This window comes from Rasamsonia byssochlamydoides (genome assembly GCF_041956645.1).
Source record: "Rasamsonia byssochlamydoides strain NRRL 3658 unplaced genomic scaffold VTN77scaffold_98, whole genome shotgun sequence".
NCBI classification, from domain to species: Eukaryota; Fungi; Ascomycota; class Eurotiomycetes; order Eurotiales; family Trichocomaceae; genus Rasamsonia; species Rasamsonia byssochlamydoides.
The window spans coordinates 47982-71920 of NW_027192481.1; the positions used below are offsets into that span (position 1 = coordinate 47982).

General features: G+C 52.3%; 9 protein-coding genes across 9 annotated transcripts; 2 read left to right on the top strand and 7 right to left on the bottom strand.

The window, feature by feature from the left end:
- Positions 1-3872: 3872 nt before the first annotated feature.
- On the bottom strand, positions 3873-4717 carry VTN77DRAFT_9890 (uncharacterized protein; the record flags this gene model as incomplete). The annotated part of the gene is made up of 5 exons (XM_069426546.1): positions 3873-3900; positions 3951-4033; positions 4111-4175; positions 4227-4309; positions 4527-4717. The coding sequence occupies 5 exons, from the start codon at positions 4715-4717 to the stop codon at positions 3873-3875; spliced, it is 450 nt and encodes a 149-aa protein (XP_069273550.1).
- Positions 4718-5828: 1111 nt separating this feature from the next.
- VTN77DRAFT_9891 (uncharacterized protein) lies at positions 5829-6794 on the bottom strand (the record flags this gene model as incomplete). The annotated part of the gene is made up of 1 exon (XM_069426547.1): positions 5829-6794. One exon carries the CDS (start codon positions 6792-6794, stop codon positions 5829-5831), a length of 966 nt encoding a protein of 321 aa, XP_069273551.1.
- Positions 6795-7902: 1108 nt separating this feature from the next.
- Positions 7903-9144, bottom strand: VTN77DRAFT_9892 (uncharacterized protein; the record flags this gene model as incomplete). The annotated part of the gene is made up of 3 exons (XM_069426548.1): positions 7903-8322; positions 8389-8553; positions 8632-9144. The coding sequence occupies 3 exons, from the start codon at positions 9142-9144 to the stop codon at positions 7903-7905; spliced, it is 1098 nt and encodes a 365-aa protein (XP_069273552.1).
- A 217-nt stretch (positions 9145-9361) lies between these two features.
- VTN77DRAFT_9893 (uncharacterized protein) lies at positions 9362-10988 on the bottom strand (the record flags this gene model as incomplete). Its single annotated transcript, XM_069426549.1, has 3 exons — positions 9362-10631; positions 10682-10784; positions 10862-10988. The coding sequence occupies 3 exons, from the start codon at positions 10986-10988 to the stop codon at positions 9362-9364; spliced, it is 1500 nt and encodes a 499-aa protein (XP_069273553.1).
- A 1691-nt stretch (positions 10989-12679) lies between these two features.
- VTN77DRAFT_9894 (uncharacterized protein) lies at positions 12680-14648 on the bottom strand (the record flags this gene model as incomplete). Its single annotated transcript, XM_069426550.1, has 8 exons — positions 12680-12978; positions 13044-13216; positions 13288-13355; positions 13408-13805; positions 13874-14038; positions 14114-14162; positions 14220-14362; positions 14426-14648. 8 exons carry the CDS (start codon positions 14646-14648, stop codon positions 12680-12682), a joined length of 1518 nt encoding a protein of 505 aa, XP_069273554.1.
- A 77-nt stretch (positions 14649-14725) lies between these two features.
- VTN77DRAFT_9895 (uncharacterized protein) lies at positions 14726-15104 on the top strand (the record flags this gene model as incomplete). The annotated part of the gene is made up of 2 exons (XM_069426551.1): positions 14726-14746; positions 14799-15104. 2 exons carry the CDS (start codon positions 14726-14728, stop codon positions 15102-15104), a joined length of 327 nt encoding a protein of 108 aa, XP_069273555.1.
- Positions 15105-15229: 125 nt separating this feature from the next.
- VTN77DRAFT_9896 (uncharacterized protein) lies at positions 15230-17336 on the top strand (the record flags this gene model as incomplete). The annotated part of the gene is made up of 2 exons (XM_069426552.1): positions 15230-15334; positions 15396-17336. The coding sequence occupies 2 exons, from the start codon at positions 15230-15232 to the stop codon at positions 17334-17336; spliced, it is 2046 nt and encodes a 681-aa protein (XP_069273556.1).
- Positions 17337-17550: 214 nt separating this feature from the next.
- On the bottom strand, positions 17551-20085 carry VTN77DRAFT_9897 (uncharacterized protein; the record flags this gene model as incomplete). The annotated part of the gene is made up of 5 exons (XM_069426553.1): positions 17551-18309; positions 18381-18639; positions 18701-18778; positions 18835-19905; positions 20015-20085. 5 exons carry the CDS (start codon positions 20083-20085, stop codon positions 17551-17553), a joined length of 2238 nt encoding a protein of 745 aa, XP_069273557.1.
- Positions 20086-20803: 718 nt separating this feature from the next.
- On the bottom strand, positions 20804-22145 carry VTN77DRAFT_9898 (uncharacterized protein; the record flags this gene model as incomplete). Its single annotated transcript, XM_069426554.1, has 4 exons — positions 20804-21637; positions 21689-21744; positions 21798-21953; positions 22028-22145. 4 exons carry the CDS (start codon positions 22143-22145, stop codon positions 20804-20806), a joined length of 1164 nt encoding a protein of 387 aa, XP_069273558.1.
- Positions 22146-23939: the final 1794 nt, after the last annotated feature.

Genomic DNA, 23939 nt, shown 5'->3' on the forward strand with positions numbered 1-23939 from the left:
CCAGTGAGGATATCATAGTAGCATTATTCTTGTCGTAGAGCTGAAATCCTCAGAATGTGACGGCTCGTTCAAAAATGAGTAGAAATCATATTGGCAGCCTAGATACTAGAATTCGAAGCTAGGGAGGAGAATCAGAACTGTGGGCGAGGAGGAGTGTGATATATCGAAGCGAGAGCGACCCGGCCCTTTCCTAATTAGGAAATCGACACGCTATCACGTGATCAAGAGTCACCTGACCAGATTTCTGAGCCGCGCCGTCACACAGAATAGGGTAGAGTCACAGGAACAGCCTTTTCAAAGTCTTTCCGGTCATGATGGCTGTCCATTGCTTCCTGGGAGCACTTGCACATGCTCAGGATAGTCATCTTAGTAAGCCTGGTCGACATTGTGTAGCTCCTCAAAAGCGAGCCCGCCGTGGGTAGCCAGTGTCAGACCCGCTTCTTGAAGCTGTCACAGTCATCAGGCTTACAGCCGATAGTATTGATGATTGCCTGACACTTGAACTGGGGAACAATGGTGGGCGAGGGAGATGGAATAGCGCAAAATGGAAGTTGGATTCCATGACGAACATTCAAGTCCGGGAGGTTGCTCCAACCTGCTGTTGGATGTTCATGTTTGTCTGTTTCAGTGGCAACTAAAGCGATTGAAGGAATCCCAAGGCGTTCGAGGTAAATCCTGTAAAGAGCAAAGGTTGAAGCAGGTGGGCTGATGCTCTTGAAGGTGCCTAAGCCGGGACACGCACCTCGCGACTATTCACTCGTCAACAGCATCGAATGGATACGTACCGGCACGCAGTGGGTGTCCGTTAGGGCAGTGAGTGCATCATCACTCAGACACCCCAGGTCGGGGCCGGCGGCGACTCGGTAGCAAGGAATGCACGTAAAAGCCACAGCGAGCATATAGGATTGCCATTGCTGCTTGCACCGGAGACTTTCCACATCCAAGGATTCCTTCAATGAGACCGAACCTTCCTGTAAGTTGCATGGGCAGATACAGTGCCGTACGTTGCGAGTCATTCCACTTGCGCAATTTGAGAACAGTTGTAGGGGTGTACCTCGCATCGCTGTCTTCGACTGCCCCTGGGCGATCTGCCTCATGTCAATCATACTCGTCGAACTGGACGTATCCGGTCTCGTTTGTCTCCAACGAACGGCTTAGTCTAGATCATCGGAGGGAGATCAGGTAATCTCAATGGTTGAGGCCCCCAGGTTTGCCTAGTTCAGCCTTCATGGCATGGAAAGCCAGATCATCCACGAACGCGGCCGGGGCAAGGCTGCTGACTCTGCATTGGTGGTCGACTTTCAATGTGGGTTGATAGGATCTGTATTGTATATACCGGAGAGTCTGTGGATATCCTGACTGGGGACGTCGATCGAAGGCAGACACACTCCAGATGTTGTCTTCCATTGACTGCCGAAACCAGCGGTGACAGCTGCTTGTGGTCGCCAACCATGAGTAGACGGCGAGCTGGATTCTGAGACGTAGGGCGTAAACCCACAAAAAAAAAATCTCCGACTCGCGGTAGAAACTGGCTTCATCGCAAATGATGGCGTCTTGGAAGAACTTCTGGTTGAAGCTTATAGACCGGGTTGACCACGTTGAGCGACATCGACCTCCTTCACAACTGTCAAGGCGGGCACAGACGGGATCAGGATGAAATCCTTGACCCGGCTGAACTCGACCATCGCGGGTGCTTCATAAGAGATGCTGCTGTCATTTGTCGGGCCCATGACACCTATTGAGGCAATTCAACTGCTTTTAGGATGTCTTCCGGCTTTTGGGGGGTCTCTAGCGGATGGTGATGACGCGGTCTCTTCCACAGCAACGTTCGCGGCACGATTGACTTGAATGAAGCCTAGACTGGAGTCCTGGAAATTGCCAAGTGGATCACGATGTCCGCTTCATCCCCTTGCAACCGGGTGACCGCCGCGAAGTTTGTCTGGTGAGATCCATCAGCCGCGTCTGTGGTCATGTAATCCATGTGTGCCATGGTTCTTTCTTAGTCAAGAGAACTGGAGATATCTGTCTGTGTAAAGAGACTACTAACCGTAAATATCCCTCTCAGCGGGAGAGCAATGACATTGATATTATCCAGATCGTGGGTCCTTGTGGAAGACAAGTACCCCGGATGTACCCTAGTGGGGAACAATTTCCTCCCATCATCTGAAGGGGTACCGATTTTCAGGCTTACGTCGCTATCGGGTGGTGGCGAGAAGTTGGTGACTCGCGAAGGTGTATCCACTGGCAGGCCGAAAAAGTTTCTGTGAGGATCAAACCAATCTTCTTTTTCTTTTCTCGTAAGTTTGACGTGGCTGGTTATTGGTAGCGACCCTGAACCGCCACCATCTTGCCATGCGGTTGGGTGGTGCAAATCAACTGTCTTCCATACTCTGAGATAGAGTGTCTGCAAGCGATCAAGCTCGTCTCTGATGGCGCGAGCAGCATCCCGAAGCTCTTTCTGTTGGTATTCCTATCGGCCATTCAATGCATGTGAAGGCAGCAGCCACTTGTCGAAGCGCGAAGCCTGCCTTTGATTCAATCAGAGCCGGAGACTGCGTCATATCGGCCGCAGGTACGCCATTGCGGAAGACTGTTGACATGTGGAAAGATGCTGATAGTTATCGACAATCTTTGTGAATCCCTTTTGGTGACAACATGCATCGACTGTCTTGTAGACTTTGTCCTGATCTCTGCTGAGCCATTCTTCTCGTTTCAGCTCTGGCAAATTAAATCCCGGCAGGACGTCCACCGACTGGAGTGTCTTGAGGTTTCACTCAACTCTCTGGAATCGCTGTACTCCCTGGACTCGTCGATATGATTGCTGTTCTCATCCTCGTCACGTTTTCCCGACCAGATAGCCTTCATCGGGTGGTTAGCTTGCCAGTTTCCTCAGTCGAGCTCTGTCCATCTGTTGACCAGTGTCCGCTTTGGGGAGAAAATAAAGGAGTGCTCTCTGGGGTCCTGGTCTTGGGTTTGCTCTCCAGGAATTGAAGTGGTCAACGTCTTCGTCATTACTATCGTCGATAGGACCAACTGGGGCACAGACTTCAGGAATCACTGTGGTTCACGGTGCCACTCTCGACTTGAGTCGAGGATGAGCCTGAATCCTCCGCCGAACAGAGAGTCTGTTGTATGGCAGTCTCAATGCGCTGACATTCGAAACGCCAATGTAGGTGTAAGCTCTGGGACGATGCCAACTCCCACGACGATTACATCGAAGCAGAATCTTTGCCGAGGGTCGATTATATAGCGGCCACTGAACTAAACAGGAAAGCAAGAGGTGACGCAGACCTGCGTCGGGAGCACAGTAAATTTCGAATTGGAGCAAGTGGGCTGGCTGTTCGACGGTTCTTTTTCGTCTTGTATGGCCGTCGTTCATTGCTGCTGTCACTCGCAAAGTCGATCATTGATGTCTGCTGGACCACGCGTAGCCTTATCCCCTGATTCGCCTATGATCGACGTCTGCATCCACGGTGTTTTTATGTCTCCAACAATCACAGCTTCCCCGATGTATCCATGAATACGATCTCTCCTGGTTTATAGTCCGTCGGACTGACGAGAATGGTGCAAAAGACGGTGCGGAACTTCCGATCAAGTTGCCAATGTGGATGAACGATTGAGAGAGGGTGCGACGCCCTTGTATTTGAGAGCAGACAGATCGATCGATGGCATTCGTCTTTCACGTTATCTATGACACCGGCGTGTGCTGAAGAAGGCACGATTTGGTGATGCCAATCATTGTGTCTTGGTGGAATGTACATCGAAAGTCCAGTGAGGGAGCCCAACTAAACCAACCTCCCATCGCCATAACATCTCTTCCATATACACGAAGCAGAGTTTCCGACTTTTGTTAACCTCGTTGGTCTCAAGGACTAAATGACGCGGATTGATGTGTCTGGTCTGTAGGAATACCGTCAGCTTGCTCGGGCAACAATGGGGAAAGTTCTTACAGAGCCGTTTGTTTGCCGATGTACATGGTATGGCTCACGTCTATCCCATCCAGAACGGGAAGAACGACAATAGTTGCTGGAGTCTGCGTGCTGCAAGTGCGCAGTTCAAGTGCTGATAATTGCGGGCAATGGAGAGCATTAGGTGTGCTCGGAGTAGGACTCCATGCGTGTCGTTCAGATAGCGGGTATCGCGCCGGCTCAGGAACGATTCGCTTTTTTCTGGCACTACATATTGTAAGCAAAGAGTGTCCAGGACATACGCCTCAAATGGCATACCCGTTCCTGCGATCTGTTCCTCATTGAAGTTTTCCCCGAGCCAGTTCAATCCCACGGGGCCTCCATAGCCAGCCGTCCGGACACTGTAAAGATGGCAAAACTATTAGTAGCTACTGTGAAAGTGGGAATTCAGATGTGAGAAGGAACGGTTGGTACGTATATGATATCAAGAGTGATATGAGATAGCTCTTTCTGATGTTGTCCAGCTGCCCAATATCCTGTGCAGCTTCATCGGCAGTGGTTGAGCAGCGTGGATGTATCTCTCCTTCTCCCTTCGTAACAGGTTAGCATCCTGCAAACTATTCGTCTCCGACGACAAGCTCAGAGGCGTCTGGGAAGAAGATGTGAAGACAGACCTGATTTGAGTAGAAGAATGTGCCGAGCCTCATCCGGGCCCTTCCGTGCACAAGGCTCTCAATCTCCGCAATAGCGCGTTCGACAGTTTTAAGCCGGTCTTCGATATGCAGAGGGTTCACGGAGTCAATCTCCATTGATGGAGTTCGCACTAGGCGCCAGACGGACGCGGTGACATGTTAGATGACCTACATTCAAGGGATGCTCTGACTTACCAGAGGAGGACATGTTCGTACCGGGAATTCGAACTGGCGATTCTGGGTTGATAGACAACAAACAAGAACATCGAACAAGCAGACAAGGATACAAGAGTAAAAGGCAGGTGGGATCCTTGGGGTTTGCTTGCCAGGGTGAAGAAGAAGTCTATAGATATAGACTGTTGAGGAGACAAGACAAGACGCTGGACGAGAATAAAGGACGGTATTAATATACGTATGTATGTAGTATATACCATGGTTGAAGAAGAGTATGGAAGGTGCAGAAGAACAAGAAGAAGAAGAGCAGGCAGAAGCAGAAACGGAGGGGAAGGAGGGGGTTCTTATAGACGACGAGGAGATGCTAACCAAGCAGAGTGAATCAACCTGTGGCCGGTGACTGTACGGGACAAATAAGCGAGCTGCAGATTCACTGCATCCAGCTAACAAAGGCAGTGAATTGCAGAGGTGGGCGGCCTTGCTAGGGAATTCACCGGTTGCTGTCGACCGAGCAGTGAATATGGTGGGAACTGCAGAGGATTCTGGTTTGATCATAGGCTGCATGCTATGCAAGCAAGCATCCGGGAGCAGACAAACGGGCATTGACAGGAGTCTTCCAGCCATCCTGCATTCTTCCGCCTTGTCGATACGTCTGCCAATCATTCTTTGTATAGAGAACAGGTTGCAGCCGTTGAAGTCCTTTTATTGGCTTGTTTGGGCCTCCTGCTGATTCTCTGCCTGTATCTTGTCCGGAGCCTGCCGTAGGGAGATTCCTATCTGCAAATACTGCATACAAAGGAGTTTGTAAATACAATGTAAATACATGATTCTTCCGGCTACACCAGTTGGATATGTTGATGAGTATCTGAGCATATGCGTTCTGGAATAGGGTTTCAATCACCGTAGCGGAAAGTGTTCATATATGACGACAAATCTGGATAACCAAATTAATTATTCTAACAGTAAACAAAACTACTTTCGTCTATAGAATATTCTAAATTACAGATCTCTAGTTAATTACGCAGTTCCTCCCTCCTCCTCTCACAACGATCATCTAGTCATCTGGATATCCGTTAAATGGATGGCAAATTAAGTCAATGATAGCGTCCGCCATCTGCTGCAACCCAGGATCCTCCAGCGGATAATGGCCGGCGTTTTCCAGCTCCACGATCTTGACTGGCACCTTCTTCACCCGCGACAGGAACAGTTCACTAATCCAGAGCGGCGACCACCGATCTTCGACCGGCTGGGTAAGGAGAATAGGGCAGACGTCGAACTGCTCCGGCTCGACGGCGGGTTCGTAGGTCATGTATGTCGACAGGAAGCGCATGGATGCCCACGAGCCGGCGGACGACTTGTCGGCGAAGAAGACCCGGAGAGCGTCCGGGTTGTTGACCAGTGTCGACATCTTCGCTGGCAGGGCCATGGGGACTGAAAACCCCTTCAGGAGAAAGTTGTCGCACAGCCGCACCATAGGAACGCCTACTCGGCTCATGAAGAGGTTTCTCGCGCATGTATCGGCGCATTTCTGGTTGCGCTGGTCGAGGAAGCACATCGCCACAATGCCCTTGACCTTCTTGCTGATTGCGGCAGCATGGTATGCTAACATCCCACCGGCACTCAGTCCATAAAGTACGATCGGTCGGGGGTCGTTCTGCAGTTCGTGGTCGATGAAATCCACCGCGATGCGCACCCAGTCGTCATACGAGTACACGCCGTTAGCCTTGGTGCATCCATATCCCGGCATGTCGATGGCCACCAGCTCGAAGCCCGCCGCATGGAGAGGCACGCCCAGGATCATGGACATCTGGCGGCCGTTGGTGCCGACGCCGTGATGCAGGATGACGCACACCTTGGCGTGTGGATCCCTCCACCGATCGAGGTGGATGGTGTGGCCGTGACTCTGCCACCATTCTTCGACAGGCGCATGCTCCGGTGTGAAGTGGAGGCGTGGGGGGAGAAATTGCTGAATCTTTTTCCAGGAATCTTGAGATTCGTACGATTTGTGTGTGGGTGTCATCGTGTCAGCAGAGCAAGCAGTCGAGTGATGTCGAAGAGAATTGATTTAGATCGACTGACTTTTAGATTGAATAAGACGAGGATGGCCGGACGGAATGTGTATGTCCTCGATCTTATATAGATCTTCCATTCGAGGATATATCGAATACGGACGTACGTGTAGTACACTGAAAAACGGAGGATTTCATCCTTCCGCAAGAACACATGTACTGCGTCATAGTAAGCCAATGCAGTAATCGGAGTTCTACCTATTGCTTCAATAATCATCTTGCAGAGATCCTCTTCCACCATGACCTCTGAATTTCCTTTTAGGGCTGTCCGGTCCGATGCGGAGTTCCGCCCGCCGGGAGATTAATCACCCCGACCAGGAATGAAGAGCCCTTCTCGCGCGTAAGATGAGTCGGCCTCTTCTGAAATTGGCGATTAAAGAAAATTGTCTTTTTCAGGGCTCCTGGGCTAACTACGAATTGGATCATGGAACTTGAGTCGTATTTTTTTTTCGCATCCATAAGCGCTGCGCGGCAAGCAATGATGGCTTATTTTCCGGTTAGATTACAACTGTTTCTAGATGAGAAGGCTCTTATTTAGCCAACTTCCTACATGTGAACTCCCTGGTTTTTGGTTGATGATGACTTTTTACAGCTTGTACTGTCCGTACATGCAAAGGCTATAAAATGAGCATGATGGCTAAAGAGAACTGTACTGAATGCTATTTATCCTGCCAGTATATATCTATCGGCAAGTGCAAAGTCAACTTTGTGATTCTATGGATTCTAGAAGAGCTACTTTTTTTTTCCGGGAAGAGCAACAATCATAATATCCTTTGTTGGCCAACTGATTCCAGGTAGTTTAAGATAGACACCTACCTATAATGCCAATACTATGTCCCAATCAATTGCTCCCGTGAGAGACTGACTCCGGTTTATTTCGGTGAAAGCTGACCGGGGTGGCATTGAAATGGGCGACAGCTTCCGTCGGGTTAAGATTGTAACAGGCCACGCTGGATAGGCGTGAAGTTGACATTATGATCAGTTGTGCTATGTACAGTACTTCTACAACGAGTCAAGTCATCAAGCTTCTGTATACAGACAGGCGCCGGCTCTAACTAGTTACAATCCCTCCAGGTTGAACGTTTCATACGACGCTGCTCCAGTCAAGTTTCTACTACCAACCACGCCAGAGATACTGCCCACCCAGCGCGTATACTCGACCGAATCCACCGTCACCAGTCTCGACACTACCTCTGCCGTCACTGTTCCCAGCTGTCCCAGGTCGAGGTCGATCTGGAAGCCCTGCGGATGACCCGTAGCTGGTGTAGGCGGATACGTGGAATTGAACCCCGTCGGCCGCACTTTGATACCGCCGCATTGAGCGGAGATGATACTACCTTCCTCAGCGACGTAGCTACTTGTGTATTCCGTTCCGTCTCGCGAGAGGGCATCGTACCAGACGATCGAATACGGGCCCAGACGGCCATGGCCCCAGTACCAAGTGGCCACAGCGTCGATGAAGGGAGTCGCTCCCCAGTTCTGTAGACATGGTTGTCAGGGCTGCTACATAATGCATGTGTGGTGATATCTTCAGGAAATTTGCACCTTGTCATGATATCCCACTCCCTGGAATTGTAGAGAACTTCCCTGTATTTCCAGATCAATGGCAGCGTTTGCGTCTGGCACTGCGTTCGCCCATCCCACGCCCGGGAGTATGTCCAACGTTGAATTCGCATGGGCAGGCGTGCATGGATAGTGAGCCGGAGCGACCTGCAAGCGAGTAAGCAAAGCACTACTATTAAAGACTTGTGTCGAAGAATCTGGAAGAATCTGGAGATGTAAACCGACCGACTGCAGACTGATGCTCCCTTTGATGCCCGCATCCGCAGAATCGAACGTGAGCTTGTACTCTGTCGCCTGGGCGTTGCTGGACCAAGCGAAGCCGGTGTTCTCCCACTGCCCGCGAGATCCGTTTCCAACCGTATCGATTATTCCAGACGTCGCCTGCACGCTGATCTCAAACAGCGAACCATTGGCGAACGAGCCCTGGAGGCTTGCCAGAACGACGCTGCTGTTGCCGCTGCTGAATGGAAACGGAAAGCCGTCCTCAGCAGCCGTGTAGAAGACGACAACGACAGAGGAGAGGCCATCGACGGCGACAGCATCAAAGTACCACCAGTCGTACGCGGACCCGTTGATGGGATGCACCTTGGGGCCGTCAAGGCCAGTTGCGTTGGACACAAACTGGGGCACGCTTGGACCGGGCTGGACAGACGAGGGGACGACGACGGTTGTGGTAGCTAGACTGGATGGAATGAAAAGGGATGAGATGAGAATGATGGTTGAAAGGAGAGTCGCCATTGTTAAAATGTATAAGAGAAATGCAGAACTGTGTCTGCGGTTGTATAAGAAGTACAATAAAATATTACTTCCTACCTGGATTTTCTCCTGTATACATTTCTAATCATTGTGGCATATTGTTTACCCTATTTGTGTATGCATGTACATGAAATTTGCAATTCCACTTATAATATCTCATCCTGCGGAACGGAACACTGCAAGTAGAGACAACGTTACACTACGCTATTACTGCAATCACAGCCTCGGAATCCTGCACCGTGATGGTCAAGCTGTCCTCGTCAGCTGTCACTGTCTCACCGCTCGTCGTCCCGTTCACCCGGACTGCCTGCCCCAACGAGTCGTACTCGTACGCGAACCCATTGAACGTCACACCCGTCGTCACGTCGCTTCCCGCTGCCGTCAGCCGCTTGACCGTCCAGGAGGAGCCCGCGGGGACTTGGATCGTGTAAGTCTGCGAGGGGCGAGTGGTGCCAGACGTAGAGTTGTACTCCCGCAGGTTCAGCACCGCCAGACGGGTGAGCTGGCCACCGACATACGCGGCGTAGGCGGAGTCGAGATCGGCGTTGCTGCCAGCAGGCAGGGAAATCTCCTGCACCTGCACGTTTGCGCTCTCGCCTAGGAACGTCGCCGCTGCCAGCTTCCCGTAGTACGGCGGATGCGTGGCTGCAGAGCCTGCGTCCGACGAGACCGGCGTCCAGGCAGAGTACGCCGCGCCGTTCGACTGATGGAAGTGCAGACGCTTGATGATGCCGGTGGAGGCCGCATACGCAGAGAACTCCAGCACCCACAGCGCCGCGCCAAACGTGTTGGACATACCGGCCGCGCCGCCCCCGTACAGACTGTTGTGCTCGCCCAGGATGTAGTCCGCCGGGACGCTGGCGACAGACTGCGCGTACTGCACCTGGCTGTTGATGCTTTTTGCTACGGCGGTGTGGTTCATCAGCGTGCTTTGCAGCGTCACGCCGGGCGAGGTCGCGCCGGCCATGTAGTTGTGGACGGAGATCTGTTTGACGGTGCTCTCGTTGTCCAGCCCGTCAGCGAAGATGTTGGTGATCTTGAGCGCTGAGCCAGGGCTGCTGAGGGACGGGGCCATGAAGGCGAGGTCAGCAGCCAGCGACGGGCACGACTGTTGAAGTAGGGTTCGAATTCGATCTGTCCCGTTCAACCACTCTGCCACGTATTCTTCCTCCGTCCAGTCCGATGGCCGCCATTTGCCCCGGTAGAGGTCGGGCTCGTTGCCGAGTTCCCACACGTTGAGGGGCCCGTCCTGCAGCGCCTGGCAGGCGAGAGGAACGGTTGCTGTCAATGTGTCGTAGCCGGAGGCGTTGTTGGCCGCGAGATTGAAGCCGTGGCTGTATTTGGTGCCACTGGGAAAGGCGCCGTAGGAGTCGAAGAATGAGCTGCCAATGCAGAGGATGGCTTCAGGATCGGCGGCACAGGAGGATGCAGTGGGCACGGTGAGAGAGGAGTCGTAGATGGCGCGATCTCTGCACTTGTATGAGCATGCTGTTTCGATACTGGCGAGGCAATATCTTACTGGGAATTCCCTCCCACCCGAATGACTGGCAGATCGCCCCCTTGGGCGTCGGCGATGTTTTGAAGGAGATTTGATGAGTAGACGTTCGGACTGGATTTGTTTCCTAAAAGAAGTGAGAATAAGATCGACAGAAAATGAACCAATAAATAAAACCAAACCACGCTAACAAGAGATTCATACCAGCATATAAAGGAAAGCTACTCAATTCAATCGACAACGAAATAAACGACGAATACAGCGCCCCAGTGGATACGGCGGCGACAGGCCGCAACAGGAGAAGAGAGGACAAGGAGAGAAGGCTGGCCATGGAGATTATTTCTTGGGCGAATTTGTCGATTGTAGTTACCAGTAAGGACCGGATAATGAGAGCTCCGCTCAGCTGCTCATATCGAAAAGTAAACATACCCCGTACAGAATTGACTTACGATCTACACAGACTTAAAAGAAGGACCGGAAGTAGACCGCAAAGCATTTCTATTGCCGTCAATTGCCGATGCTTACGTCTGCTGAAGAAATAGCTTAATTAGTCAATTAATTTAGGTACCTAATTACTAATTGGTTGATTAAATTGAGGAAAAATGCGTACCTCGAAGGATGACGGACCCACGAGCTTCCCCGCAATTTGGCAGGTGTACTCCACACTCCGCATTCGCCGATGGATAGTCGATATAGTCGATACTACGGTAGCATGTAAGACGGAGAAATTTGAGTTGATGGTCTGTGCTGTGCTGGCTTTGCCCCTGAGGATCGATGTTGGATAACGCCATGTTCACATAAGGTTGCATGTCGTTTATTTATAATACAGTATTTAGGCACGGATGTACGGAGTATTCGTACAGTATGGCCATCTCAATATCCCAGAAAGAGATCCATCTCGAATAGTGGACGAATTGTGGACAAATTGACCTGCAGAATGGTCAGTTATTAACTTCAAGAGCGCAGAGAAGCAGCTAGAAGGGAATCGATGACTGGCAGCTAAACAGTCTAAACAGTTAAACCACTAGGTAACTAACTAAGTATAGAAACGATCGACGATGAAGGATTGAAGACAGTCCTTTGCGGTTAGCATTTTTGATCGACCTGGACGTTGAAATCAGGAAGCAGCAAGATGGACCTTCAGGAGCACGAGTTACAACCGGCACCTGCCCATTTATGGCAACCGGTCAGTTCCTGGGAGAATGCCATCCTTCATGCTTGCGTTGGAGTTGTTCTTCTGGCTCTTTTTCTGGACATGTTTCCAATGCAATAGGCCAACGAGAAAAGCAGAATTGTACCACATTCGATAAATGGAACTATGCACACCTGGAAGAGCTGGCTACGCTGAAATTTGGTGCTATCTTGGACGACATCTTTCGGCACATCGCAAAAGAACACTTTACTGTATATACACATGAGCCATTGATTCCTTGTATCAACCGGTGACGGAACGTAGTATTTCACATGGCAGGCTATTAGGAAAGAATACTAGGACTCTATTCCCGAGTGAAAGACGTCCTCGAGGAAACAATGACCCGACTGTATCGGCAGGTTAACAAATTATTGTATTGCCATCGGCCTAGTGCCTGATTTGCTTCCGTATCCCATCAGCAGGGGTTATATTAGGAAACACCTAAAAACATAGAGGCCATGTTTGACCCGCCTAGTGTCGGGCTATTCTTAGTGCTTATCTCAATGCGGAGCCATACCTATGCGTCAGTTGACTGGGAGCTGCATATAATCGACCCGCCACCTGTTTATCCAGCATCAGCTACGTATAAGATTTCTGTACTGGAGGACTGACTGATAGCATGTCCATGTCTATTTAGGCTGCTATCCACTGAGCGAGGCAGATCTCAGTACTTACTCCGACCACAATCTCCGTTCGAACGATCTACAGATTTCAGCTTTGCACCGACTGAAGTGGAAAACGACAAACATCATGAATTCTTCTTCGCCAGACATCCGGAGTTTGTGACCAAGGGTCACGATCTACTACTGTACACGTTGAAAGCCATCTCCTCACAAGCTGTACACAAACGTGTACTTCTTATCTCCCAACCGCGTGTCATTCACCCGCTCATTCTCGATCTCCTGCGCGCTCCACGACGCGATCTTCCGCGCCCGGTACCGGTTGACGGCCTGCAGCATGAACCGGTAGGAGATGTAACCGATGAGCGCGAACGCGATGAAGCCGAGCGTCGCGTAGAACGGGACCAGGTAGCGCGGCGCGTACTTCGAGCTGAAGAGCTGCGAGCCGATCACGCCGGCGAGGTTGCCGAAGCCGTTCACGCCGAGGACGAGGGCGCGTTTACCGGGGTCTGTTGCGTTTTTTGTCAGCTAACCTTATAGAATACGGTACAACATGAGGTAGGATGTGACTTACCTGGCGTGTTGCCGCTGAGCCAGGCCATGGTCAGCGGAGCGGTAATATAGCTTCCGAGGAGGAGGACGCAGAGCGCGAAGTAGCGCACGCCGTTATTTAGTACGGTGACTGTGATGATGAGACCGATGAGGCAGATGATCAAGCCCGCGATGATGTGGAGACCTCGCTCCTTGCTGGAAGAACGTTTTGTCAATATCACTGTATTTCATCATGTGAATGCAGGATATCAACCGGGAGAACTTACTGTCTGTCCGAACTCAGGGCGAAAATATACAGACCGACAGCGCCGCAGACATAGGGTGGCACCGACATCTAGATTGAATCGGTCAGCGAACAGCATTAATTATCAGCTGGTTGCACTCACCAGATTCGCGTTGATGGATGTGTACCCCAGGCCATTGACGACCAAGGGCAGAAACACGGAAAAGGCCTGACTGGGCACGCTCGCGCAGATGTTGAAGATCAAGACCGTCCACAGTTTCCAGTCCTTGATGGTCTCAATCACATCGCGCCGGTTCAACCGGTCAGCACCCTTCTGAATGCCGTCCGGACCGTACGTCTTCAACACGTATTTCTCGCTGTCGATGCGAATCCGCTCAGCCGCGTACTCTCTTTCGGCCTTGGTGAGGAACCACGCTGAGCCGGGACCCATGGGCAGCCAGAACCAAGCCACGATGCCGACGAACATGGTTAATGCGCCCTCGATGATGAACAGGTACTGCCAGCCGTACAGATGGCCTTTCAGGTGGAAGATTCCATATGCTGGTGGACGTCAGTGGGTTGGATCCGATCGGAGAGTGGATATTGCTGGGTTGGGCAAGAACACGCACCGATAGCTCCTGAGAATGCACCGGCCACGACATACTGGCCGTAGAACAGGCCGATCCGCAGTCCCAGGTCAAAGCGAGGGTAGAAGGTCGACAGATAGAAAATAGCCGTGGGATAGAAGCCGGCTTCGAACAGTCCAATCAAGAGCCGCAGAGCAATGAGCTGGCCTGAGCATGTCCGTTAGCATGATACAGGGGAAGAAATACATCTATCGAAGCATAGTATGTGCTGGATGTACATACCTCGCCCATGAATAAATGCATGGGCTAGCGTCAAGCAGCCCCATGAAATCTGGTAGAGACGATTAGCCTCGACTTACTCCATTAGAGCTTTCTTTGTCAATCATACCATAAGGAAAGGAATCCAATGCTTGGCTCCCACGATTCTCCCAACAGCGGAGGAGATGGGCTGGAAGATGACGAAGGTGATGAAGAACAGCGAGACGGCGTCGTTGATATCGTTGGGCGAGGCGCCTATATCTTTAGCAAAGCCTGTGATTCAGTCAGCATGATACAAGCACGAGATGCGTATAAAATAGTCTGGTCAGGTCTGACCTTGGGTTTCGGCATTGCCCACATTCCCCCGGTCGAGACCATTGAACAAGTAGAGCAGCGCGAGGAACGGCAGGACAAAAATGTCGAGCTTCCGGTTCAACGCTCTGCTCATGCGTCTCTCTTCTGGCGTCACAGGATAGTAGCCATCGGGAGCATTGTCCTGGGCCGTGGGCTGCAGGCCGCTGTCCTTGAGCTCTACGTGACTGGTGTCGTGCTTCTCCATGGTGAAGTCAAGTCTTGTAGAAGTGCTCCCTTTCAACTGCCGGATTCTTGCCAACGACACAATACCACGACGGCGGCATGGCGGCTTTTATGCCTCGGGTTCGCATCCCCGGATGATGCTTTTGCTGCGCTTCTCCGGATTGTTCTGCAGCGTTCTGCTCTCCAGATTGTGGGGTCCCGCATTCCGGGTACCGTACCCGGTCGCCATCGCCCCGACTCCATGGCTCGGGTACCCGACCCCGGAGCCTCGGCCATGCCTGGAAGGGAGTCATTTACGGGGATTGCCGGGGATTCACGGGGCATGCTGGGTCTAGACGGTAGTCCAACCGACTCCAACCGTTCTGGAAGGTCTCTTCTCGGGTCACGTACCCGACCCGACGATGCGGTTCGGGACATTGCCGCATTCCTCCCCGGCTGTCTCAAGTGGCTGCAGCAGCCTCAGGGTTTTGATTTATAATACGGTTGTCATTTACGAGAGATTTATTCTTATTGTACCGTGATGTTCCGTCGTCATAAGCCACCTACGCTTGTTCTTCGTTCCTGCTCAGACTCGCGCCAGTTGACCACTTCCGCACGCCAGCAATGGGTTCATGGAGCTATCCCGAGGCCACCGCCTCTGCAAAGCGGTTGAAAACCGTCGACTGGGGTTCCAATGGCAGGATCCTGTCGATGGACCATGTTGGAACGGTAGAAGCGCTCCGGGTCTTGAACGAGATCTGACAAATGTTCATAACTAACATTGACATAGATTCTATACCTAGGGTTCTATCACCCCCAGCACGGCGTTGTCGTTCTCTCTCCATACGAACAGTTTGACGGCACACGCTTCTACGACCCGACCTATGTGCGTGCCTATCGCAAGCGCATGCTGCAATGGATGCAAGACGGCAAACCCGGTTTCGGGGTGCACGTCCACGGCGAGCCAGTCGATCATGCCTCCGTGACGTCGCGGGACAGACGACAAATTCAATTAGACTATGAACTGGACGGTGGAATCCATGTTCGGAGGACCATCTCGGTCGACGAGACGACCGGCGAAGTGCGACAGACCACTGCCCTTTCAACCGCATCGTCGCAAGCGGTTTCGGTTCCAGTGACGTTGAACCTGGGCATGAGCCTCAATCGAGCATCGTACGGCCAGCTGACAGAAGGCGGACCGATACCGATCCCGAAGTCAGAAAATGAGTTCAAGACGGCAAGGGACGGGAGCCGTTTCTCGCTGCGAAATTCCAATCTGGACGCAGCCGTCGAGGGCCGATTTTGGTGCAGCTGTCCTGAAGGGATCTTGTTGGATTTCGACGTCACGGAGAATACGTTTTACGACGAACCCGTCAAAGCAGAGTCCACTGGCCTGGTGACAATCGAACCGGGCTCGGTGCTTACCTTCACCGTCAGCTTTTTGCCGCAGATCGGGAATTCCCTTTGTCAACCGTTCAGACGAGACACCGGTGACAACAGCTGTCAACCGTGTAAATGGAGAATCCCAGACGACGCAGCGTCCAAGATCATTCTCGGAAACCTCGAATACATCCTCGGAAACTGCATGATACCCATCTCGGACCAAAGCACCTGTGTGATAACCGATCATGTCGCGCTTCCCCTAGGCTGGAACAGGGATAACTACTGGCAAGTCCGCTTTCTTCTCGAGGTGTACAAGAATCTCGAACAGATCGCCGATGAGACGACGGCCAAGGAGTATCGCGAAGAGATCCTCCGGAACGTCCGGGGCCACCTCCACTGGGTGTTCCGTGACGCCCAACGTCCAAACCGTTTCTGGCATCGATCGTACGTCGCCAACGGTGTCCCCAAGGACCGTCCCATCTTCCAGTTGGACCAGCAATGCTACCCACTTCTGGAACTGTGCGACTATTTCGAGCTCGTCCCGGACACGAAGGAATTCGTGTCGGAGATCGTCCAGGAGGGCGTCGTCGCTGACATCGTCGACCTTCTCGACTCGCGACGAGACAGCGAATATGGCCTGTTTCCCACGGACGAGACTCCCGGTGACGATCCCGTGGAATTCCCGTTCCACTTCTCGAGCCACGTCCTGCTCTGGTACACTTTCACCCGTGTAGCTCGTCTTGTTGAGGCGCTGGGAGAGAAAACTATCAGCCCTGCTTCCACTCTTCATCCTTCTCGTTTGCACAATCTCGCCGAGGATATTTTCTCCGCAACGATGCGACACTTCATCGCCGTGAATCCCAAGACAAAGGAAAACATGTTCGCCTACCTGACCAACGGCGCTGGTCGACACGCCTTTTACCACGACGCCAACGACATCCCGACGCTATTTGCGCCGGAGTGGGGATTCGTCAAGACGCCTGAAGACATCGCCATCTGGACTCGCACGATGCAGTTCGGGCTGTCGTCCGCGAACGAAGGCGGTTTCTACGGCGAGGGGCCCTACGGCGGTCTCGGCAGCGTCCACACCCGCGGGCCCTGGCCGCTGGGCTATTTCCAGGCGCTCGTCTTTGCCGAGATGCAGGGCGATCTGCCGGCGAGGGAATGCGCATGGCGGAGAATCCAGGGTGCTATGTTCCCCGATGGCCTGTTCTCGGAAGCTGTTGATGGCCAGACCGGGGAATGCACGAGCAAGGCCTGGTTCAGCTGGCCGGGGTCGATGATCGGTGCGGCGCTGCTGCGCGATCGTTCCGGGAAGGTCTTCACCCATGACCGCGCGTTAACGTAGGAGACGCGGGGAAGCTGGTTGTATTCCACCCAATATACCAGGAACTATTTGTTTTCCATCTCGACATCTGTAATCTGATTGATCACTTGCAAACATCAACGAGCACTGCGAAATAGACAGCAGACCTGGATTGCGTCAGAGAATAATAATACACACACGAACATAATTAGATATACGCAGATAGATAGGTCGGTAGGTAGGTAGATAATAAATGCTAAAACAGATCATCCTGCAACCAGGCCGTAAACTCATCAAACATCCCTCGGTATTCGAAATCCGGCAAGGTGAAGCTTTCTTCTCCCAAGACCGAACTGATATTGAGATTTGGCTCCTCGTGCCGTATATCGTAGCTAGACTGTGCCTGAGCCTCTGTGTGCGCCTGCGCCTTGTCGGCTGATGGTGTAGCTGATTGCGTATTGCTGTTGCTGTAGACGTGATGTGACTTGTTTTGTAATTGCGTATTAGCCTGGAAATTCATTGTTGTCGCTGTTGTGGTCGCTGCTGCTTCCCTGCAAGCGACTAATATTAATTCCCGACCTAACTTCTCGACCAACTGCCGGAAGTCTACGAGAACGGTGAAGCAGTCCTGCGCAAAGTCATCGCCCTTCTCGCCCGCAATCCGGAGGGCATCAGTAATACTCTGAACGTACAGCGTGTTCGTGTTCGTTTCCTCGTTGATGCTGGGAGAAGGATGATGAGGAGTCGGATTCTGCAGACGCGCAAGCTCCAGGATCAACGCCGCGTTGAACGAATTGTGGTAATCGACCATGGTCAGTCCGGACGTGTCCCGCGCGACGATCCTTTCCCACAGGTGCTGGAACAGCTCCGCGTTCTTTTGCGCGGCCGTCGTGCACAGCCGCAAGAGATGCTCGTTGGGCAGCTTCTTCGGGTTTGCGGGATAAGGGACAAAACAGCGAGCTACGGCGTGTTTGACCGCGGAAAATAAGAGCGGTCGGGTGAGGAGGACGATTGCCTTGATGCAGCGTAACAGGTCAGCGATTCAATCTCCTTTGGGAATCTTTCAGTAATGAAGTGGAAGCACACCTGATTGTAGATCATATGTAAAGACAACAGATCGCGATTCGTCCCTCGTGCCGAGCTAGAGCAACGAGACACGCTTAAGGAAGGAGATAACTCCGAACGCCATCTCTCCAACTCCTCGAGGAAAGACGGGATATGGCTCAATCCGAGCGTACGAGCCCGTCGATTGTGACCGCCATAGCCGTATATTTTGCTCACGGCGCGACCTATGATCCGGGCGAGTTGCACGTGGGCACGAAGGCCTTCGGCGCTGGGGAGCCCACTGTCCGGTGTCAATGATAGAAGGTACATGGCACTTGAGTCATGAACTGAGGTTCACTCACGGCTCATCCTTGGGCAAATCGACGCCGATATCATCGTCTGATATCATGTTCGGCCGTCCCAGAAGACAGCTCACGAATCTAGCATCAATTGAAGTTAGCTGCGCAGTCCTTTCTTTTGCTGCGGTGGTACCAACCTGTCGAGGACATAGACCGTCCAAAACTGGCGCTTCTCCCTTTCGCCCGTCATCCAGCTTTGATGGAATCCGTACGTGATTGCGATGTGTCCCGCGAGTCGGATGTAGGAGTAAGCTGCGTCTCGTCGATTTTCGCCCAGCAGATAGTACCCCATCAGGGAAAGACACTGGATATGCGCTGGAGTCGCTGTTTCCAGGGGGCTCCGGAGCAGAAGTTTCGCGCGCGCAAAGTAGCTCTGACTGGGCTCGGAACCCGCTGACCGTGCAGTCGCCTGTTTGCTTGCCACGGCCAGGGCCGCATTCAAAATGGCAAGGAGGCTTGACCGCGTAGAGAGCCCGTCGAGCAACTGCGGCGAGTAGGCTTGGCGCAGAATATGGGATAATGTTCCCCAGTAATGGATACTGACGTCGTTCGTCTGATCGTCGAAACTGGGCAACGTGGAAAGAAGCGTCTCTGCCTCAGTGAACGACGGGAGATAATACGGATCCACCTGAGGGAGAAACAGTGGCCGAGAGTCATGCGTCTGATACCGGCCCAGCAAGGCTGCAAATGAATCCTCCATCTGTGACAGCCCCAGACAGCCGTCCCCCTGCGAGACCAGCGGCAAGACCGTGCTGGCAAACTCCCGTAGTTGATCGAGGAAGGCCGCGCCCGACGAATTCCCCAGGTACCTCCTGTGCCCGTCCGGATCGGCGAGTAGACGGCCCCCATCGAGGACTTCCTCCGAGTCGGAAGCAGTGAAATTCTTCAGAGGAGTCGCGCTGCCACTGCCACTGCCGCTGCCAGTCTGAGCTGGAGGACAGTCATCGTGTTCACTAACACTTGCACTCGCACTCGCACTCCGGACCCGTCTCATCAGCTCCAATCGGTCTTTCTCGGAGGGGATCGCCGCGCTGAGACACTTTTGCAGGAACTGTTCGTTGGCCTGCAGGTCCTCGTAGGTGGCTCTGGATATGGTGATCCGTTCCTCCGCCGGGGAAGGATACTCGCACGACCGGCCGGCCGAACGGCATTGTCGGCAGGGTCGATCCCCAGTGCATTTGATGCGGCGGATGTTGCAGCCATTGCATCTGTTTTAGCGTTAGAAAAGGAATGCGAAAAAAAAACAAATAAAAAACAGAAAGAAAGAAAGAAAAATAAGGGAAAAACTCCGATGCAGTTGATGGTTAGCCTACATACGCTCTGGAGACTCGTTTCCGCTGCTCTGGCGGCACCTTCGATCGTCTTCTGTTCGGGGGAAGGCGCTCCATCACGTCCGTCCTTTTCCTTTACATAATGCCAGAATCTCCCCTGAGTGCTGTCCGATGAGCGTGCAGCAAAGACAGACCTGTCGACTAGGACTTCGGTATGTAATGTACAATGACGTCGACGGGAATCCGGGGTAAAAATCAACTACGATCCGGCTAAGTCAATTGGTTGGAGCCGAGGTGGAGTGCCATGTCTCGCAGCCTCGACCATGTCGAAGTCTTTACAAGCAGCACATCAACTTAGCTTCAGGATAATGAACCATGTAGAGTAACGTAGCTTCTGGTAAAATTTAATACCGCGTCTATTGGTCATCCTTACATGTACGAATACATTGCGTTGCTTTACAATCCAAAAAGGCGCCTTTACGAGTGACTAAGCATGTCACGAGTCACGTGATCGAGTCACCCGACCGTTATAGTCACGTGGTATTCCCCAACGTCTCGTGGATAGCTTCAAGTACGTACGTTTGCAGTTGAACTCTCTTCTCAAAATATTGCCGAAGGATTAGTGGTTTATTTCGTTATTCTCTAGCGCGGCTTCCTTTTGTATTTTTAATTATGCACATTAAAAGGCCATCGTAGATTTCATCTAGAATCTATTATTCTAACATTGGATATATATATAATTGCGTAGTCAGACTCCAACCTATCTACACACATATAACTACAGGATGCATCTCCCGCTCACCTGCATCTAGTGCAGCGCGTCCAGTGCAGCCGTCTAGATAGAGTGCTGCGTGATCTGGAACGAGTACGACGGCTTCAGGTCGTTCTGCACCGGGTACAGGTCGCCGCCCTCAAAGCTCATGTCCCGGATGTAGTACTCAAAGTTCAGGCTCTGCTTGCTGATGTCCAGCGTGACGAAGCCGTTGGCTGCCGCCTGGGCATTCGCCGCCAAGTACTGGGCATACGGTCCCAGCGGGACGCCGTTGTTGCAGTCGCCAGCCTGCGGGTAGCCAGCCGCGCCCGAGAGCACAAAGTGCGTGTTGTTGCCATAGTAGTGCGCCAGGCAGTGGTCGTGTCCGTTCAGGACGATGCCCTTGTGCTGCTCGACGATGGAGATCAGCGGCCACAGCTCGCTGTAGTTGCCCGACGAGGACAGATACGGGTGGTGCAGCTGCAGGAACTTCCAGTCGGCCTTGGACTGGCTGAAGGTCTGCTGCAGGAAGTCGACCTGCACCTGGGTGGTCTTGTAGCAGGCCGCCGTGTACTCGTTCTGGTAGACCGACGTGCTCTCCTGGTACGCCTCAATGAAGCAGTCCGAGTCCAAGACGACGAAGGTGGCCGTCCAGTCCTTGCCGGTCAGGTCGTACGTGTAGTACGGCAGCTTCTCCGTGCCAAAGTACCAGCGGTCGTCGATCAGCGGCGCAATCTTGGTCTCGAAGTCCACGCCGCTCTGTCCCTTGACGACATCGTGGTTGCCCAGGCATTGGTACCAGGGAGCGTTCTCGAACACGCCCTGGCTGTACATGTTCACCCACGCTTCCTGGAAGCGCAGGATGCCGCCGGTGGTGAAGTCGACGCCGCTGTCGTAGAAGTTGTCGCCAACAGAAATCTATACTATCAGTCAGATCAGGTCACGAACCGGAAGAGGAGAGGGTCCTACAAAAGCGGAGCAATTCTTCTGGGCGCAAACCTCCCCAATGTAGCTGGCCGTATCCTCTGAAGCCAGGTTAGCGACGGGATCATAGACAGATACGATTGATAGAACACACCTTGAAGGGCCGTCGCATTGGTGATGTACGTGCGGTCGCCGGGGTCACAGTCGTTCTGGACCTCACGAGGGATGGTCACATTGGCCTTCTGCAACTGCGGCAGCACATCGTTACAGAAGGAGACAGGGAGAGGCGTCCAGCCCGTCCAGCCGTAGTCTAGGGAACGGTCAGTTCGATCACAATTGAAAACATACAGATCATCATTCAAAATTGACGAATTGGCTACCGACCTCCAACGATACCGACGGTGAGCACTTCAGCTCCTTTGGGGGCCTCAACAGCCTCGGTGGAGGACAGGAGGCCCGCCACAGAGACGAGAGTCAAAAGGTTCTTGAAGGAGGAAGACATGATGAAGACGGCCACGATCAGTTCGAACAGACCCTTCGTTGCGTGCTTGAGCGACTGAGGCGTTCATCAGGCCGACCATTGTGTCTTCAGGCCGTTATGTATCTTCTTTGGAGAGCCCTCGTTCCGCGCCATCGGATTGACCGTTGAAGCGAAATCCCTGCTCAGTCCCCGCCGATCGAGTAGCGCGCGACTCGCTGAGCAGTTGCTGACGGAGAAGAAGGCACGTGCATCGCTGTTCGTCTGGCTGCCATCGGCTATCTTGTCATGTTGTCACTCATCGAAGTTTTCGACAGGAATCTTCAGCGCACTGACCGCGAGCACGCGACAACAAGGTTGGGCGGCAGAAACGGCCACAAATGGCGGCTGTCGGTCTTGGCACGTGGCCAAGCTTTCCGTGCCCGCATCGGAACCCCAAAAGCTGTCGGAATTGTTCCCGATTACAATTCTCCGTCGCGTGATTGGCAGGAGCCAGGTGTCATTCATTAATTCTGCAAGGGGAAGCTTCTATCTGTCGGCAGTGTGGGGTGACATAATATTAATTATTAACTTTAATATTACTGTTGACTACAGAGAATTAAGTAATTTGTTGACCTAGGAACCTGTTGTGATAGGCAGAAGTCATACAGATTCCTTCTGGAAATGAGACAACGCTCGGGCCCCTGGAACTAGAGCGGTGCTTGACATGGATTACGAGAGCAACCTATAACCAGTCCAACAGCATCAAACTGGCGCAAATCCATTCTTAGTATTTATTTTCTGTCTGCTAAGGAGTTTTGTGTTTCCCCCCGACGTAGGACAGTCCGCTCTGTCTACCTCTGAAAATAAAATAGCACAGGCCAGCTAGGAGGAATATATCTCCACTCATACAGAGCACTACCTAATTAGGTATTTGTAGGCCACAGAATTCAGGCAGAGATGCCATAGTCGGCGCTCAGACACATTCTCCACTTCACCCGCCGTAGAGAAACGTCCTTCTTTTGTGGACACATATCGAGAAGAATTTTTCTGTTAATAGTTGGTCCATCAATAATGGAAGGCACGGGACGGCCAGGGGTGGTTAGCCTGTTCTCCCGTCGTCGTGCACGTGCAACTCCGAGAGGGCAGTCTGACTGGCTGCTCACCGTCCAGAGGATGGATTCTCATCCTGATTTCCATCACCTGGCGCCATCGAAGATGTTGGATCCGACATTACCGTGCCGTTCAACAGGATCCGCCTTGTTCGTTTATTCTCGGAGGAGTTTCGCAACTGCCTGGAAAAGGAGGCGGTCCTGATCAGAGAGCAAGACAGCACTGGAATCTACGACAACCGTGTAACACGAATGCTTCAAGACTTCGAATATGACCACTTTAGTTGGCTGTTGTCCACGATCTGATGCCTCCTTTGCCTGCACCAACGTCGCCTGTGATCATTGGAGAAGCAAAATGGGCAGAAGCTGAGGTCGGAACAGATCAGATATGAAAGAGACCCAGCAATCTGCCTCGTTACCATGATTATTATCTCGAAACGAGTGACGGAGTGCTATTCGTCTTTATAAGATCGAGGTAGGGCTGCAGTCTATGGGAAAAAAAGAAAGTCGCTGCAAGGAAATACTCTATATGCAATGTCTATACGCGGTGTTCTACTTCCTATAAAATGCGTCGTTCGACTTCAGCTTCCTGAAATCTGTCTGGGTATAACTGATCAGTCTGCGACCAGGTTTTCGATTTCTTCTCTTCGTGTTCAACTAGTCGAGCATTTGATGCAGTTCCATCGGAAGGTTAGGATCATTGCAGTTCTAATAAGAGAAGATCCAC